This window comes from Carex rostrata, chromosome 26 (genome assembly GCF_964058835.1).
Source record: "Carex rostrata chromosome 26, lpCarRost1.2, whole genome shotgun sequence".
In the NCBI taxonomy this organism is placed as follows: domain Eukaryota; kingdom Viridiplantae; phylum Streptophyta; class Magnoliopsida; order Poales; family Cyperaceae; genus Carex; species Carex rostrata.
In genome coordinates, this window is record NC_135943.1 from 2,387,179 (window position 1) to 2,406,355 (window position 19,177).

General features: G+C 34.8%; 2 protein-coding genes across 2 annotated transcripts; both read right to left on the reverse strand.

Moving 5' to 3' along the window:
- Window positions 1-2,037: 2,037 nt before the first annotated feature.
- Window positions 2,038-17,965, reverse strand: LOC144544153 (insulin-degrading enzyme-like 1, peroxisomal). The gene is made up of 26 exons (XM_078292565.1): window positions 17,790-17,965; window positions 14,952-15,027; window positions 14,709-14,776; window positions 10,259-10,350; window positions 9,652-9,725; window positions 9,504-9,547; window positions 9,359-9,410; window positions 9,134-9,256; window positions 8,936-9,048; window positions 8,681-8,843; window positions 8,153-8,245; window positions 7,987-8,072; window positions 7,817-7,903; window positions 7,621-7,724; window positions 7,445-7,547; window positions 7,038-7,133; window positions 6,770-6,959; window positions 6,178-6,239; window positions 5,949-6,053; window positions 4,955-5,156; window positions 4,191-4,399; window positions 3,749-3,873; window positions 3,273-3,324; window positions 3,083-3,169; window positions 2,884-3,006; window positions 2,038-2,509 (listed from the first exon to the last, which is right to left on the reverse strand). The coding sequence occupies exons 1-26, from the start codon at window positions 17,910-17,912 to the stop codon at window positions 2,261-2,263; spliced, it is 2,901 nt and encodes a 966-aa protein (XP_078148691.1). The 5' UTR covers window positions 17,913-17,965; the 3' UTR covers window positions 2,038-2,260.
- LOC144544020 (uncharacterized) lies at window positions 10,601-13,556 on the reverse strand. The gene is made up of 5 exons (XM_078292442.1): window positions 12,842-13,556; window positions 11,898-12,581; window positions 11,690-11,820; window positions 11,220-11,596; window positions 10,601-11,141 (listed from the first exon to the last, which is right to left on the reverse strand). Exons 1-5 carry the CDS (start codon window positions 13,554-13,556, stop codon window positions 10,601-10,603), a joined length of 2,448 nt encoding a protein of 815 aa, XP_078148568.1.
- Window positions 17,966-19,177: the final 1,212 nt, after the last annotated feature.

A 19,177-nucleotide genomic window follows, 5' to 3' on the forward strand; every position in this document is an offset into this window, starting at 1 on the left:
AATCATGACTTCAATTTCTTTTTTCTTTTATATCAAGGCTGCGAAAGATGCATGATGTCAGTGAAAGATGCATTGAACAAGGCTGCGAAGTTGCTACCGACCATTATTTTTGAAGGTCACAAACTTGATGTCAGTGACTTCCAACACTCTTGTTGACTCTTATTGATGGGTTGTAGGCCATGAACCTCGTGGAATGAACTATAACCAATGGCGAAGGCGGCATTGCACAGGGTGGACATTTAAATGTCCACCCTTGAAAAACTTTTTTTTTGGGATTTGGTTATAATTCAGACTTGTATGCTTCTGGAAAACAGACTAGCTTACCTCTGAAGACTGCCTAAGTCGGAACAGAATCGGCTGGAGACAAATCATTTTTTTCCAAGTAATCTCTTGCTTCTAGAGAAAAATTACACCGTTTTGGTAATTCAATCGAACCAATTTTACATTTTTCATAGTTAATTGAAGAGATTCGGGAAGAAAATAGATCCCACAAGCACTCAGAAAGAACAAAAAAAAAAAAAAAAAGCAGCTTAAAGCATTATAAAATTTTGAATAGACATGGTGTAGGAGTGGTTTATTGTTCTGCTCTGAGAATATAACTTGATTCTTTGTGAACTATGTCCATACAAGTTATCAATTAAACAAGGGTGACCTGTGCTGTACAAAATATTACTTTATTCTTTATTTGGCTAAGAACAGTTCCCAAACGAATTTTTAATTAGCAAAGAAAAAGTATATCAATAGATTTTATGATTATACAAGTAAAATAATTTAGTATCTCTGAAATATTTTATATTATTTTCTTATCATCATTTACATCTATTTCAATGATTCTAAGATTTAATTTAATATTTTTTATTATTTTCATATCACCATTTACATCTAGTTCAATAATTCTAAGATTTAATTTAATATAATTTTTTGACAGGTATTTTTTTACAATTTTTTCGTATTTTTATCCAAAATAAGATTCAATAAAAAAAATCCAAATTTCCGATTGATTTTGATCGAAATATCCGATCCCACTTCCACAATCAAGTTACCGATTCTGTTATTGAAAGTCATGATTTATATTATCTGGACTTCTTGTTTATTTTTTATTTTAATTAATGTTGTAATTTTTGTTATATTAATTTTTTTTTACAACTATATATATTTGCCTACTCTGATAAAATTTCTTACTTCGCCACTTACTGGAACACTCTTTATTGATGGGCTGTGCACGAAAGAAGAAATTAGGAAGTTTGAGAAGTTACTGGATGCGCTTGACAGCCCTGTCAAGTTTTTCGAAAAAATAAAGAGAATTTTTTTTAATGTCAAATGGCAAGGGCCAGTATTGTTATTTTTTTTATTAATATTAATATGCATTTTAATTGATTAAATCAATGAATAATAAAATATAAGTTAGTTTAGATAGGGAAATAGCTAATTTGAAAATTTTGTCGGGTAAAAATCTAAATCATGAAGTTATTATGGGTATATATATAAATTTCTATATATATTTTATGCATTCAAAGAGATATTTTTTTTGGCTAAATACACGCACACCAAATAGAGCATATGAATGCATGCGTTCAGTTTTAGATGTAGTCTCGTCAAAAACGAAAAAAAATCAAACTATTATATTATCCATTTAAAGAAAAAGTACAAAAAAAAAAAATCAACTCTTTATCGCAATTCCTGCTCAGTTTATACAGTGTTGAAGCAAATTTTGTTCATTTCTGCCAAGATTCATCTGATTTTATCCAATACAGAATAGAAACTCGTTTGGTTCGAAATAGTTGACATTCTAAGCCGAAACACTACAAATTTCACAACTTTGGTATTGAAAAGCTCCCTTTACTGAGTACTGAGTGCTCATCCTCACCCGCACAGGACACATCCCACGCAGATATCTGCTGTTAATTTTTAGGAGGTTTTTTTTTTTTTGATTTTTTTTTTTTTGATAGTTGAAGCCCTTAGGCAAGATTGAGTTAACATAGATCTGAAAGCAAACTGACAGTTCAGATCTGCTCGGAACACGATCCACAAATAAGATGATCTCAACTCCCCTTTACTAGGTAGCAACAATCAATGCGGGTGTTCATTTTAAAAAGGGGTAGCTACAGACTTTACAATAATAATCTGGTATAATTCTTCAAATAATCTCTTTCCCCGTCTTAATTTGGACAATAAAGAACACGCATACCAAACAGAACCTTATTTCACTTCAGTACATTACAATGTTTGTGTGGTTATTAAAAAGTAGCAAATGAAATAACTAAAGCTTCATCTGACCAACGCCACCTTTGAAGGAACCATAAAGGGGTCTTGACCTTCTAAAGCTGAAAATATCAGTAATTTGGCATGAGCCAGGTGGCGGGCTATCGATTACTTGCTTGTACTCTGTTAAGTGAAGCCCACCATAGATCTGCACACTGAGGTTTCTCCTCTGTGGTGCATCAAATTTAACATGGCTATTGAAATACTCCACAACTTCTTCCTTCTTCAGCTCTCTTAGTGCAACAACCTGTGATTCATTACGACAATTATTTATGAGCCATTTACATAATGTTGTATAATGAAAACTGTTGTTACGTATTATGATCTCGAGTATTCTATCCTTAAAAATTAAGTGCTCTTCTGACCAATCCAAAAATTGCCAGCATTCTGAATGTTATCGGACTTAAGTGGTACAGTACTGAATTTTATATTCAGAATAACAATAATAGAATCTGCTCTGTCAGAAAATATATGTCATCGCAGGAAAAGCAGCAAAAAAGCATTTACTACTGTACCCAAAAGCCAACACAAATAAAAATAAACAAACACCCATACTTCGTTCAAACTCTCTCCTGAGTACCTTGTAGAATGCATTTGCTACTGTACCAGTACACAACTCACCTCAGACTGTTTTCTATCAAAGAGAAATGTTCCATCCGAAATCTCTTTCCAAAAGAAAGCAGCTTCTTCTCTCAAGTTCTTGTGCTTCTCCAATTTCAGATCAATTAGTGCATTTATGTTACTCTGTATTTTGTAAACATTTCACCTCAGCACCAAGAAATTAGCAAAACTGTAATGCATGCGAAAAGAAGGGACAAACCTTAAATTCCTCATCAGACATTTCATAGAGGATATTCTCAAACATACCAAGGAAAGAATTAACTCTGGCATCAAGATGCGAAGGATCCTGAAATGATCAAAAAATTGTTAGGTGTCAAAACGAAGAGAGATAATGGACTTAATATGTGCTGTTTTGACATAAGTTATTATAAAAAGAAAGAACATTTTACCTTGACGGTAGACTGGATAATAAATTGAAGCCCATGGACTCCAGAGTCATTTCTACACAACAATGCAAAATGTCACCAGAAAACCTAACAACAGCCAACAACGGATGCGCACCAAAGTATAGAAAGTAGTATATTACAACTCCATTGTCAGATTGGTATTTTTGCCAATAGCAATGGTATGGTCATCGCATTCTTTTTTTTATTTTATTTTGGCTTGTTAAAGCAAATGAAAACACAAGGCTGAGGATACTTTGGTCAGCTTCCACCAAAAAGCTTACAGGATTAAAATGATACTCAAAATCTCTTTCGTTCCTTCAGGCATGAATAAAGTCTTCTCAGGAAATGATGGTACTATTACTCTTATTATTGTAAGCTACTTCAAATTTAATGATGATAACGTAAACTGTTATTCTCATGTTGTGTATGCTCCTCAAATAATAATTACACATATTCTACCATCTTATGAGTCCTTGTACCTTTGCCACAGTAATGCTATGTAACCTAGTTGTTCAACAGATCTAAGCTGGTGAAAAGCTGGTTGTTTGGCAACAAGAGCAAGTAGCTGAAGCTTCACGTTCATCTTTATATCATCTTGATGAATCTATTAATCAAAATGTTTACAAGAATCATGCAAAGAGTAACGATCAGTCTCTTGGATTTGTGTAACTTATGGCATCTACCGACATTTATGCCCACACTATTGGTAAATATCCATTTGGGTTGGGTGGGTTTTTTATTTCCTTTCTTTCTATCTTTTTGTTTCCTTTGGAATGGAAGGGAGCAGGGCATTTAACTCGACTCAGTTGAGTGCTTCACAAATAGCATCAGAAACTACATCTCAAAAACAAAATCCAAAGGTGTACTGCACTATAATGAAACTTAAAAAAATAAAAAAGAGTGAAACAAACAAAAGCAAACCTGAATGTAGTTCACAAGGGCAGAATTCTCATCACTTGGATTGGATCCCTCGACCGCATAGTAGTACCTCAAACCATTTTGGAGCTTCACAATTCTCTTTGTTGCATGTTGAGAAGGGAACAGCGGTTTGCTTGGAGAGTTTGAAGCCTTGAATAAAACCTCCTCGATGTGCTCAACAGTTGATTCGGCTTCATTTGGTTCAATATTCCCTGTAGTGTATCAAATTGAAATATGAACAACAATGCTTGCTTTCTGAATTGTGAGCATCAAAGGGAAATCAAAGAACTACCTATATAATCCAGAAAAGCAGAAAAACTCCTCCCCGTTTTTAATAAGAAAAAAAAAATTATCTAAAATTAACTATTAGAAGACAAGGTTGATTTTGATGTGGTCTGTCAAACAGAAAGAAAGAAGGCACAAAGAAAGCTCTCAAAAAGAAGCTCAATTTCACAATTTTAGAGAAGTTCACTTTTGTATTTTTCATCAGGCAACTGTTGTGTTTATGCAGAGACCAACCGGGTTATCAATAAAGGAGAGTATTTCCACAGGTGTCAAATGAATTTCGAACAGAAAAATTTGCTATCTCAAATTACTATTTTTAGTGCCAGCTGTAAATAATGCTACCATACATATTCTAGATCAGACCAATATGTACCAAAATCAACTGCTGCATTCTATACGTACTAGTGCTCGATACCAGCACAGTCATTGGTTCAACATACATACTAGCATTTCGTGCATGAATCCATGGATATGATGTTAACCTGACATGTAGCACTCAAGATAGGCTTTCCTGAGCAGTTGAGGTGTGAACAGTGAGAGATCCTTTGGCTCCAGATGTTGAAAAACTTCAAGCTCTTCATTCCAAGGCCAAGTATGTTCTTCAAGTAGTAGAGAGCAATAGTACATAGCTTGTCTGTATGGCGGGTGGAACTTATAATTCTCATACTCTTTTCTTAGACTTTCCTGAACTCGTCAGAAAATAAAAAGTTAATAATTACATGTAATATTATAGAGGGAGCATCTAAACTCCTCCGAAGTTTGTTATCATGACACAACTTGATGATCTATATGCTTTAAAGGTACATTAGATCTTTCCAGGGTTAATGATATTTGAGTAGGGTTAAAATGCCCCATTGTTTCTGCGCCCCAATCATGCCTCACATTCTTATCTCCGTTTTCAAATTCCAAACAATCGATCTGAACCGCTTAACATGATCTCCATATTAAAATGTGCTTGGAGACCAGATTTTATATTTTTTTGGAAATTGTTTACTATTTTTCTAGATAGGTACAAAATCATTGTATTTCAGAAGATTCTGGACCATCTAAAAACAATAATATTGCACCTATCTAAAAAAATAAAACAAAATTTCTAAAAAATAAAAAATTTCATCTCCAAGCACATTTTATTATGTAGATCATGTTGAGCGGTTAGGATTGACCGTTTGGACTTTGAAAACGAAGACAAAGATGTGAGGCATGATTGGAGCACACAAACAATGGAGCATTTTAACCCTACTCATGATGTTTTAATATTTCATAAGAGTGAAAATAAAAAGTTCTTATTTAAGCTTTCACAATTAGGTGGATTATAAAACTAAATAATCTCGGTGGAAAATATATCAGTTTCTCATAAGCTTAATGTAACTTTAAAAAAAAATTAAGGGAAAATCACATGGATTTTAACAATTTTACCACTGTATATAATATATACTCCAATAAAACTACGTAAAAATAATCAACTTTATATATTACCTTGATTACATAAAATCGGTCAGGTCTAACTTCAAAATCACCAATTTTGCTGATAATCATGTCCAGAAGGATCCTCATTTTGTGATTGTAACCAACACAAATTATCTGCACAATCATCAGTTAGTATGGTCTTCAGCAAATCATATAAAAGACTTATTATACAAATCTCCTAGCGAATAATTACAATTTATCTCAAGATTAGTAGATACTTGTAAAATTAAGTCTTAACCTCAAATCCAGTATCAATGTGCCTTATTGCATATGACAATCCAGCAACATCAGCATCATAAGCTGAAAAATAATAAAAAATGAGGAAATATAAAGATAATCAGTAATAGAAAGTCCATAAGAAAAACACAGCAGAATAGCTTCATTCCAAAAGCCGTCACTATTATCCATGTTTGACAACAACGCACGTTATTTTTGGTACTTAAAAACACCATAACAATATCTTCCAGACAATAATATCCAACAGAACTCTTGCGAATCCAAACAATTGTTTGAGTTACAAAAATGATGATCTAAATCAAGATTTAAATTGATGTGTCCTCTTGCAACTCTTTACCCTTTTCTAGCTCTATTTCTCAGAAACTCACACCTTATATTTTGCCTAGTCAGAATATTAAATATATAAAACTTCATTCAGAGGCCAATGGGAGTAGAAATTCATCAAGAATAAGCCAAGCTACAGAATCAAATCAATCAGAATGAGAATGGTCGGAGTACATTATTGCTTGCCTTTGGTGCGTAATCAGTAATACAGATGGTGATTGTTTTTAACAGAAAAAAATAATTAAACACATTTGCATATAATATCTCACCATATTCATTTAAATAATCCATGAGCAATCTTGTGAACATTTCAGTAAGCACCGATGCTTCAGGTGAGTGGTTGGATTCTGGGCAGTTAAAATCTATTCTGACGTATGCTTTTGGTGTGAAGAACATGGTATCGGGCTTGTACCACAATCTTGAAAATGGTGATTTTCTCAACATAAGAGGAAACCTAACCTGCTCAAATCAAACAAAAGATAAATGAACAATAAAACTAATTTAACATAAAGACTGGATATATTGTTCGGTGTTGACCTTTTCCTGGACATTCTTCAGTGACAAGTCTGTCGCAATGAAGACATTAGGCTTAGGTAGACTCAAGTATTCATTAGGAACATTTTCCATCCAATTCTGGAAAAAAAATGAGTCAAATAAATCATAAAAAGTTAGTTATAACTGGAAATTGTTTCTAGCACATCTGTAAAATAAAAGCATGAGAGGTTCAATCGTTTTTAAAAAACCAAGAAAATATTCCAATAGCTGATTTTGGTGGATGGACATAAAAAAGGTTGAGAGTAAGCTTGTATGAACATGTAATGTTAAAAGTTATGTTTCAAATTTTGGTTGTACAAAAAATGAAATAAATCCAGGTAAACTATCAGAAAATGTGAAGGGAGCTAAACATGAAAGTAAATTGCCCTTTCAATATGAAGCAAGCTCACCTCCAATGTCAAAATATCAAGCTTCTCTACAGCGTACTGCGTGCCATACCATGGCTCAGTTAAATTTGTACACCCTTCAAACTTTTTTGACTGACAAAATATCCTAAAAACTAAAAAGTTAGAATAATGGTAATAAAAGCAGGATGCGCAGATGTAATAGGGATGCTGAGTTTCACCTGACATTGCCTGGACTAAGCTCATTTAATATCTTTTCAGTAGTGTCTGGAGCAAACTTTGATGGGAAAGATGACCCAACTAACCAATCTTCAGGAGGATACAGCTACATTTGAATTACATTCGCTCTTAAATTCAACCCAAAAATCAGCAAATATAATTGCATTACAAAATGGACACTACTTAGGAGTCACTTACCTTCATCTTTAAAGCAACATCAAGTGCATAATAAATGGGGGGAATTTTATCTTTATAGTGGAATCCAGTCTCCCGTATAGCCACAAGCTAAGAATAAAATGAAAATCAACATCAATAAATATTTCAGTAGAAGCATTACCATTATATTGAGTAAGGATTTCTAAAAATACCTCATCAAATATCCACTTTTGGACTCCAGAATCTTGCAACAGTTTAATATACTTGAAAACCAAGCCAACAACTCCATCAACATGCTCTAAAGTCCACAAAGAACGAAAAATAAGATCAACAAGTCAAAAGAAAATAGAAAAAATCATTTACAAATTGGCAAAGTACCTAGTCCTGCATCAGTGAGCTCTATTTCAGTGTAGAAAAACGAAAATGCATAGCTCTGCTCCCCTTCACCAGCTACCAGGCTAATGGCCCATCCTTATAATTGCCAAGTCAAATATTTTTATTACAAAAGGTTACATATTTGGCATACACAAAATATAGGCATGTTCTACATCCATATATCTATACAACAACCAAGCCTTTAGTCCCAAACAAGTTGGGGTAGGCTAGAAATGAAGCCCAAACATCCGTATATATGTAGATTCTCAAAATATATATGAGAGATCTAAACTCTACTTCCATTTAGCAGTGGCGGATACCACTAACTTGTTACTTGGAACAAAAAATTACGATCAATTAACCAAAATAAACCATTATATGTATCATGTGAGATGATTCTTTTACAAAAAAGTGAGGAAAACAACACGTACCAAGTGCAAGAGTTCAAGATTTACCATTTGACAAGGGAACTTTTGGACCGTAACATAATGGTATATGGCTAACAGATATCCACGTAACAATATGACTTACCAAGCTGTTTTAACACACTAAATAGAGAGCCTTCTCCTTCATGGCCGATTAGATGGCTAAGGTACCCACAAGGGCCTTCCTTATAGTGACGTATACCAGGTGTTGTGGGCCATAAAATCTTCAATTTGTGGCAATCCTTTATGGGCACTGCTTTAACAAGGATCTGTCATATTTAGGCAACAGATAATCAGCAAAAATGTTTCTATTACAAAAAATTAACTACATGTCATAGGACTAAAAATATAATATCTTGACCTGGAGATGTTCACTGGAGCAAGGTTCACCAGAGAAATCAAATGGATTCCTTGAAGTATTTCGAACAGTCCCAAATTTACTCTCAACTAAGCTCTGAATGTCATCAAGGTTTTCTACAGATCAATTAATAAAAATTAAATATCAGAATTAGCAAATGTTGAAAACTTAGATATAAAAACGGAAAAGCAATAGTAGCACCTTTCGCATAGACAACGAGCTGCATCAGGTTCGCAGAATAGTTTTTCTCATAAAACTTCAGCAATTCAGATCTAGTATCCAGCCCCTTAGCTTTAGGTTGTACCTCTAGGGTCTCCCAACTTCCTGCAGCAACCAAAAATTAGTTAATCATTAAATGTAAATCAAATATGAAATATATAGAAGATGAAAGTAATCTTAAAACTATACAGAGAATAGTAAGTTTACCAGCACTGAATTTATGATATGGGTGGTCCCCGGAAGAGAGGTGCTTTTCAAGCTGAGTGTTGTTAACCAAAAATCAGAAATTTAGTAAGCTGATAATAAAAAATGTAATGATGATTGCATAATACCAATAATAAATGAAAATTACCTGATGCATTCGCCGAACATCAGTCAACAGATTTTTCTGGTGCTCTATTTTAAGTGTGAAGAACAAAAATAATATAATAATTAGGGGGGAACAAAGTTGCTACACTTATTCAAAGAAAATTCTATTTGAACAACACCATGGCACTAACCAGAGTCAACAGCTTTTATTTCCCTTATCGTCGCATCTTCTGACAGCAGTGGCTTGGTGAAGAACTGTGCAAATCTGAAGAGAGAGGGGGAGGGAGTCGGGATTAAAGAAAATAAGTAATCAAAGATAATGGTGCATGGAACAAATAAAATAAAGTGTAGGGATAAAAATTATACAACCTGTAGTCCATTTGATACAAGATGAAGAGGAGAATAACCAGCTGACAATATTAAACACAACCAGCCATTGACTTTTAGACTTCGTGATCTCATACTAAAGGAACTTTAAATCTTATAATATCTAATAGCAAGTGAAATTGAACATGTTGGTATTTGTATGTTTACATATTAGTAGCTTTGTTAGGGTCCTTACGATAAAATGACATTAGAGAGAAGTCTAGGGACTTGGTTGTAAGTTGTAAGCTCTATATAAGCCCAAGGGGCTCTCTAATAAAATAACAATTATTCTTGGCTGAAATTCTATTGAACAAGATCATCAAAATAGCTTTGTCATTAAAAAATTTAAAATTAAATCAATAACATGACAAAAACTTTGTGTGTCATAAAGAACATTGCAGGTGCATCCCTTGTCTACAATAAAACACACACCTATCCAAGGCTTCCTCCAAAGAGTTGGCATTAATATCAAAATAGAAGTTTGTGTTCTCAGATGATGTCAACGCATTAGTAGAACCAGGGTTCTGAAACTCGGAATCGGAATCGGAATCGGATTTTTGACGGCCGAGTTAGAATCGGATGAATCGGCCGGAATCGGAAGAATCGGATCGGTAACTCGGGTTTTTTTAGCAGAACCCTTGTTTTGTAGCCAAAAAATAGGAAAAAATTGATAAAAATAATTTGTAAAAAAACTATGTTAATTAAGACAATATTACACTCACATAATTTACTAATTATATAATGTATTACAAACATTACAAATAGAACACACTTTTATTGCCAGAAGCTATGCCGAGCTGGCTCGATCATCTCATTGTCCTCTGTATTAAAATATGAATGTGGATATTGTTGTACAGAGCCAAAAAATGAAGACATTAAAGTAGTGTCAAATGAAGAATTATTAGTATCCTCATATCCAACATATGGATTGTATGTGCTAGAAAATTCTGGATTACTACTTGAATTGTAGTCTGGTTGTACTCCATACGTAGATGAGCTTGAATTATATCCCCCACTAAACTCTGAGGTCCCATACATGCCATCATAAGAATTAATATTTTGATGCCTTCCTGTTAGTTCATTGACATCTCTATATCGTCTTCCTGTATGTTCACTCTCTGAGGTTGGGCCCTGTGGTTGTTCCCTTCGTTGGTGGATTGGTTCAGAATCTGAATTTTGAGTTTCCAGATTTGTAATAGGGACACCATCACTACCACCACTGTCACTCTTTGAATTGTTATTATTGCCCCCATCATCAGAGACATCATCTAGCCACTCGTTGTCTCTATCATCAAGAACAGCGTCTTCTTCTTCTCTGATATTAAAATAATTATTAGAATTAATTTACTATTTGTTTCACAAGTTTTAAATGTATAAAAAGAAATTCCATTACCTGATCCAAGTTTGAAGCGGATCATCTTCATGAAATATTTGATCAAGATCAATTATTTGATTCGAATCATGATCATATGTTCGTCTCAGTTGTCTTTCTCTTAGACGCATGTTGTAGTGGCAAAACACAAGATGCATAAGCCGGTTCATTTTCAAACGATTTCTTGTTTTTGTATGGATCAAAGTGAATGTGGACCAATTTCTCTCACAATGTGAGGAAGAGACCGTTTGGCTTAAAATTCGAATGGCAATAGGTGCTAAATTTGGACATTCTTCTCGTCCATAGATATTCCACCATTCAGCCGGAGGGCACTGTTTTGCTGCTGTTAACATTTTCTCGGTAGAAAATGTTCCTAATCTTCTACGATACCGTTCAGCCTGCAAATAAATTTATTCTCATAATATATAAATATTAGAGAATAATAATAGTGAATATTCCATATCAATAAAGTTTGGACAATAATAATTTACCTCTCTTTCTGCGCTAATTTGTTTGGCCAAATCAGGTTGTAATCTTTCAATGACATTTCTAAGGCCTCTCAATACTTCACTGTCATTTTGCACTGCTTGTGAGAATTGAAATCGCGGATTGAGAAAATATCCTGAAAAGTTAATGATATTACATAAGTATTAATAAAAAAAATATAAAATAGCTTGCTATTTTAAATAAATATTTTACCTGCTGCATGTATATCTCGGTGAAGTGTTCTTTCCCATCTTTTATCAATTATTTTCCACCATTGTTTGCTGCGTCTTGCACCGAGACTCTTTTTGATTTGCTCTTTCGCACGATCCATTGCTTCATATAAAAAACCCATTTCGGCTTTATCGTCGCAATCAACCATTCGTAACACTTTAACTAGTGGCTCAAAGAGTTGAATTGTCTCGGCAACAGAAATCCAATATCTTTCATTAAGCAAAAGATCTCTCACATTTTCAGCACCTTCTTTGTCCTTCTTTGTTTTCAACTTTCGAACTTGTTCAATCCAGTTTAACTTTAGACCCATTTGTACAAGTGCATCCTTAAATGTGTATATGCTCTGTAAAGTAATGAAATTTGTTGCAAAGCGAGTGATACCGGGTCTGAGCAACTCCCGATTGTTGGTAGCTTCATGCATCAAGTTAAGAGCCCACTGATGATTATATATAAAATTTGTAAAATTGTGTGCTTTTTGAACAACATCTTTTATTTCATCAGTGTTACCAATATCTTCTAACATGAGATCAATACAGTGGGCGGCACATGGTGTCCAAAATATGTGGCTGTAATGATCCATGAGAAGGCTTCCTGCTTTCTTAAAATTGGCACCATTGTCAGACACCACTTGGACAACACGAGTGGCACCAACTTTTTCAATCACTTCTTCAATCAAACCGCAAATGTAATTTGCACTTTTGTAATGATCCGTCGCATCAACGGATTTCAAAAATACCGTTCCTTCGGTACAATAAACCAAAAAATTAATAATATTTCTTTTATTATTAGTGCTCCATCCATCACACATTATGGTACAACCAAAATCATCCCAGTGGCTATGAAAGTTTTTGTGTGGTTTTCAATTTCACTAACCTCCATTGGTAGATATTTATTATAAATCTCATGTGAATTTGGTGCACGGATACCAGTTCCACATGCCTGTGTTGCTTCAATGGCCTTTTTAAAGTAGACACTATCTGCAACATGTGCAGGGATACCATCATGGACAAAGAACTTTGTCCACGCTCGACCTAAATATTGTTTTGCATCTTTTATACCCCTTAGAACAACATTAGAAATTTTGGGTTGTCGACTTGTTTGTTTTGAGTATAAATAATTATCGACTCTAGGTTGCCTATCAGACGGCCCGATCCCTACGTTCAACAGTCTCTTATTACGACCAAACCCTTCAGGTGCACGCATAGAAGTAGAGCGCCCTAACTTTTCTCTAGAAGAGCCTTCGCCCCCTCTACGTTGAAATTGTTCAACCCTTTGGGACTCTCTACTTTCTCTTAGAGCCCTATAAAGTTCGGGATCCGAGACATCCTCATCCGAAAATTCTTCTGGGACTTTTGTCACCTCATCTGCTATTAATTCTTCTCGTGCCCTTGTTTTTTGTTTATCTAGTTTTTTTCCTCGAACATGTTGATTAAATTGAGCTTGAATTTCTTTTGGAACTTGAGTACATACCGCAACATTACCCTTTATCCCACCTAAATGTTCTTTTCCTCTATGAATTCCACCTGACATGATCCTATGACACCATTTACATTTTACCTTTTTTTTATGAGCATCAACTACTTCAAAGTGTTCCCAACCAACATCTTCTACTCTACATGTCGATTTGCCTCTATCAGCCATATCTAAATTAGGTAACAAGATATTATAAATTAATTATTATGTTTATGATCATAGTGTCGAATAAAATTATGGAGAAAAAAATTAGTAATTAACTTAGGTTTGTATACTAAAATTTAACTAAAAAAAATATAATATATAATAAATTATATTATATTAAAATTTAACTAAAAAAAAAGTTGTTATTCGAGATATGAGAAAAATAAACTTCACCCGTTACTTCGAGGAAGAGAACAATTAATACTAAGAAAAATTTGAGTACCTGAATTAGCACCTGAAGCGAAAAAAAAAATGAGCTAAGTGTGCAAAGTGTACAATGGGTGGAATGACAATTGCTTCTTGGTCTTTTCCAATTTATAAAGAGTAATCTTTAACTTTAGTCTAATCAATTTCGCTGTAGAGTCACAAGAAAATTGTAGAATGACAATTGCTTCGGGTGGAATGACAATTTTTAATCTTTAACTTTAGTCTAATCAATTTCGCTGTAGAGTCACAAGAAAACCAATCAACAGAATCAATTCATCTTTAATTTGGGGTAAAACAAAAAAAGAGTAAAAATGTAAAATGTAGAGGGGCCATCTGTAAATTTCCATTTCTCTTCCCTTCCGACATTTCATCTCTCCCAGACCCCAGCGTCTCTCCCATTCTCTTCTCTTCTCCTCAGCATGGAGCACAGAGCCCTGTGCATATCAGCTCCCCCATCGCAACTCTCTCTTCTCTTCTCCTCAGCAGTCAACACTGAGCCCTGCGCGTCACAGCCGGCCGATCTCTCCTCTTCTCTTCTCCTCAGCACAACTCAACCTACGATAATCGGACAAAACTCGCACAGGTTAGTGAGAATCGGGCAAAATCGGGTAAAACTCGGCTGACTCGGCTGACTCGGCCGACTCGGCACTGTTCATCCGAGTTTTGCCGAAAAACTCGCACGGGCGCGAGAATCGGGTAAAACTCGGCTCGGACACCGCCGATCCCGACTCGACTCGGCCGAGTCAACTCGGAATCGGCCGATTTTCGGAACCATGAGTAGAACCACCATGCTGACAAGAAATACAAACCAAAAGAAAAAAAAATCATTATTATCCAAATTAGGGCCACAAACTAAACCAGGAATACATAATGGTACACAATTTTATTATCATTGAAGAAAGTAAGTACCTCTGCAATGAATTTTGAGTAACTGTCTTCTATTGGATATTTCTCACTCGCATAAAACAACATGTGCTCTGCAACATTAAAGATAATACAAATGCAACTTTCAGCCATCTAGTTGGGCATAATGAAACTTGAAACTCGTGTTGCTGTTTGAACAAAACCAGATCTCTTTTGATGTGACTAGTGGTAGAACTAATTTTTACATCAAAAGATAGAACTTAAAGAAAACTTGCAAATAAGGCGTACCAAGAAAATGCGCTAGGCCTTCTAATCCCTCTGGATCACAGTAGTAGCCGACAGCAACATTCATTGAAGCTGCAGCCTAGAAATGAAAAGAATGTAGAACCAACAATGGCACAGGAAAGGATTTAAAGAAGGAATGATGAACTGTAAGAAAAATGGAATTTGCGCTAAGTAGAAATTTGTGTTCTTCCATCCAATAACTTCTAAGAAGTCAAATTAATTCAAATTAGCAGAAATTGAACACTTATCAACTCAACCCTTGTCAGATCATCTATTTCGACTTAAGATATGAATTATTATGAGCTTTAAGGCTTTAACCTAAAATTATTAAAAGAAATTTATATCATATATATACCCATCATAACTTCTTTGTTTAGATATTTACCTATGAAAAATTCAAAATGAGTCATTTTTCCATCTAAACTCACTTATTTCATTAATATCCCCATTTTCTAATTTAATAAATTAATCAATTAAAAATAAAGATTAACATTATTAAAATTTTAAAATCAAGTATTGCAGAGTGATTTTCTGTCTCTCTTGTTTCTAGATTTCCACTTCTCTTTTAATTTTCAAGGCGGCATCTGCTTGTTGCATAGTCATTTTTACTTTCTTTCCCCTTTGCTTTTGGTTTTTTATGAAACTTTATTTTTTTTATATTATATTTGGCGAAGATCGCACTATCTAGTTTTTCCTATTTTTTTTCTTTCCAATTTCATAGCCTGTTTGTTGTGTCTGCTTCATTTCTTTCTTTCTATTTCTTTTTCTTTCCACAGACTCACTCCTTGGGCATGGGTTTCTGTGAGCATTGCATTGCATTCATTTATTTCTGTATTCATTTTTGTTTGCAAAGAAAAGAAAGCAAGGAAAAGCAAACTTGTAAGATAATAATAATTAAAAAAAAAACTGAGAGCTTTGAGCAGTTGTAACCGATTTTTTTATTTATAGGAAAATAAATTAATTAATATCAAAATAGGAGTAGGATTCCGTAAAATTTTGAAATATAGGAAGAACTAGGGGTGTTCTTCGGTTCAGTTCAGTTGAAACCGAACCGAACTTGGCAAACTAAAGTTATAATTCGGTTTTAAAAATAAAACCGAACCGAACCGAATTAGCATTGCAACCGAACCGAACCGAACCGAACTGAACCAAAGTTTTATTTCGGTTTGTTCGGTTCAAACTGAAATATATAAATTTTTTTATTTAAAACAATTGATTTATAATAAACCGAAGTATATTAAGAAATAAACTAAGATATTTAGAAATAAACAAATTATTTAAAGCAATTGATTAAGAAATAAACCGGAGTATTAAAAAATAAACCGGGTGGTTCCGATCAAATTCATATTATATGAAAGTTCGGTCAGTTCTGTTATTTCGGTTTTGAAAATTTTCAAACCGAACCGAACCGAAGTTATAATTCGGTTTTGAAAAGTCAACCAAACCGATCCAATAAACCGAAATAACCGAAACATTTAAACCGAACTAATTCGGTTCGGTTCAAAACCAATAAAACCGAACCGTTTGAACACCCCTATGAAGAACATCATAGTTTATCACATCAACTGGATGTTACAAACTGTCACGTCCAGGATTAACCATAACTCTCTGCACTTGTATGCACTTGTACTTAGTAATTAACTAAAAAAGCAAAAAAAAAAAAAAAAAAAAGTTTACTGGACGTGGTCTAACAAATGCATTGGTTTCCCTCCAATTTGAACTTTTATGCATAGTGGCAGGACGTGATAGAATAGTAATTTTTTTTTAGTTAATTAACAAGTGCGGTGTTTATGGTTTAGGGTCACTTTTTTCCTATATTTCGAGATTTCACGGCATCCTACCTCTATTTGATATTTATTTATTTATTGTTCTATTAATAAAAAAAAATCGGGTTGTACTAGGCTTAGGTCTGGCAATTGTATTAAGCCTCCTTTTCTTAGCTCTAGTAGCCCAGCTCTATTACATTTTTTTTTTTTGTGGAAAAAGAGATGCAGCCGCAATTGAAACCCAAATTTCGCCACCAACTTAAGTCCAAGTGTTTTTACAAAAGCCCAATTGATTCACCACTAACGCAACATACAACCCCACCGACGCCCCCCCCCCACGCCCCCTCTCCTTGGAAGATAAAATGATCTTCTCAACTCGAGGCCTCCATCAACGGAGAAGAGGCCACTACACAACTCGTCGGGCCCACCGAGGTTTCTCTTCACTGCAAAAGAGAAAACTGGGAGGACCTGGAGTAGGACGATGGCAGGTCCAGAGGTGGAAGGAGCCTGGGAGATCTCTTACATTGCGCCGAGTCGCTATTTCTAGATCTAACGCCTGTCTTCTCCCTCTTTACCCGGCACATATTAATGCCTCTGTTTTCAATCCGTACCGAATTGTTTGGGGGTGAAATAATCAAGTAAATCCCACCCACATCTAAGAGCAAAATTGTCTTTTAAATTTTTTTATTTTTAATTGATCAAATTAATAAATGGAAGTAAATTAAAGATTAATAGTAAATTTTGATGGAAATTTATTTAAATAAAATTATGGAGAACAGAGTAGAACATCGATCTATTTTTGGATCCAATATAAGACCATCCGATATTTTTTAAGATATATACGCACGAAAATTAAAACAGACACTCATGAATTTTAAAGTGAATTGGACAATAATTGAATCATAAGTAGGTGCGATGGACCTACTCTTCTCTCAAAGTTACGACAGACACTTGCAAAATCAGAACGTCAGTTCAATTTCATTCATATTTCCCCCTATTTCAATTAATTTCAAGCATCATTTAATCTAATCATCATAAAAAAAATTAAAAAAAATTAAAAAGTGTTGAGGGAGACCTTATCAGTGTCAAGATCGCTGATGAGGCAGACTTCCAAGGAATTTGGAAGGACAACCCGTCGATACTCGCGCTTGTCGTTGCGCGGCTTCATGATCTCCACCTCCGATATCTCCTCTGCCATTTTCGCCTCTCTCACAGACGGTTGGTTAATGGTGCTTCCTCTGCTACACCTTTCTTTCATATCTACTATACTCTCGGTCAATTGGTTAATGGTCAATGGTTTTAAGACCTTTCTTTTGGTATTTTATTTTTTAATATTGTGGGCTGTTTCATCTCCCTTTCATTCGTATTTTTTATGATTGACCACTGACTACTGACTCGGATTTTTTAAGAATGTTCTGAATTATTTTTTTGAGATTTTCTATAAAACAAACTAAATAAGTTAATGTACAGCGAGTCATAGTCAGACAGCTAACGGGTTGAGTTGCGAGCAGCAAAATCGAAGCGACCACCGCGCGCTCTGTTGTGCTACATGACTAGTTGACTACGTACGTTGGACTAGTATTTCAAATACACGTCTGGTGACTGGTGCAGCCGATACTGGTAATTTTATTGTGAACCGTGTTGAAGCTCTTGAAAGAGAGATTTTTATATTCGCCACACAGAAATTTCTATAGGTACATAACATGTTTACATTTGCAACGAAGCTTGATATTTTTATACAAACAATAGACTGTGATGTGGGCGGATTCACTGTAGCACAGAGGTCAGCTGTCCTTACTAGATTTTCAAAAATAGCACTAAAAATCTGATTATTTGCGATCTGCCCCTCTACAGCCCAATTTTTAATTTTGTAGCCCAATAACTCTCATTATTTTGGCGGATGAGGCGCTGAGCCCAACTCGCGTCACTCTCTGACTCGCGATGTGACGGCCGATCGCGTGGTCTCTCTCTCTCGCTCTCTCGCTCTCGTTCTCTAACTCTGACAAGAACTCGCAATCTCTGTCGCACTCTGAATCGCAATGGTGCCGCTGAGCAAGCAGTGAACCCAACTCGCGATCTCTCTCTCTCAGATGGTCTCTCTATCTCTCGCTACATGAATTCGCGATGGTCTCTCGCGCTCTCTGACTAGGCGGAGCCCTTTTCAAAACCGAATTTGACATCTCTACTCACGAAATTGGCGGAGCCCTCTCTCTCTCTCTGACTCAAAACTGACCAGTGGCACACCAAGCCTCTCTTGCTTGCATCTGACGGTAAATTGAATTCAACCCTAATTTATTGAACTCTAATTTACATGAATTCGTTGAATAATGATAAGTTGAATTCAACCCTAATTTATTGAATTAGGATAAATTGATTCATGGAATTAATTTGTTCATGAAATTTGGATAAATTGATTTGTACCCTAATTTATGGAATTAGGATAAATTGATTTATGGAATTAGA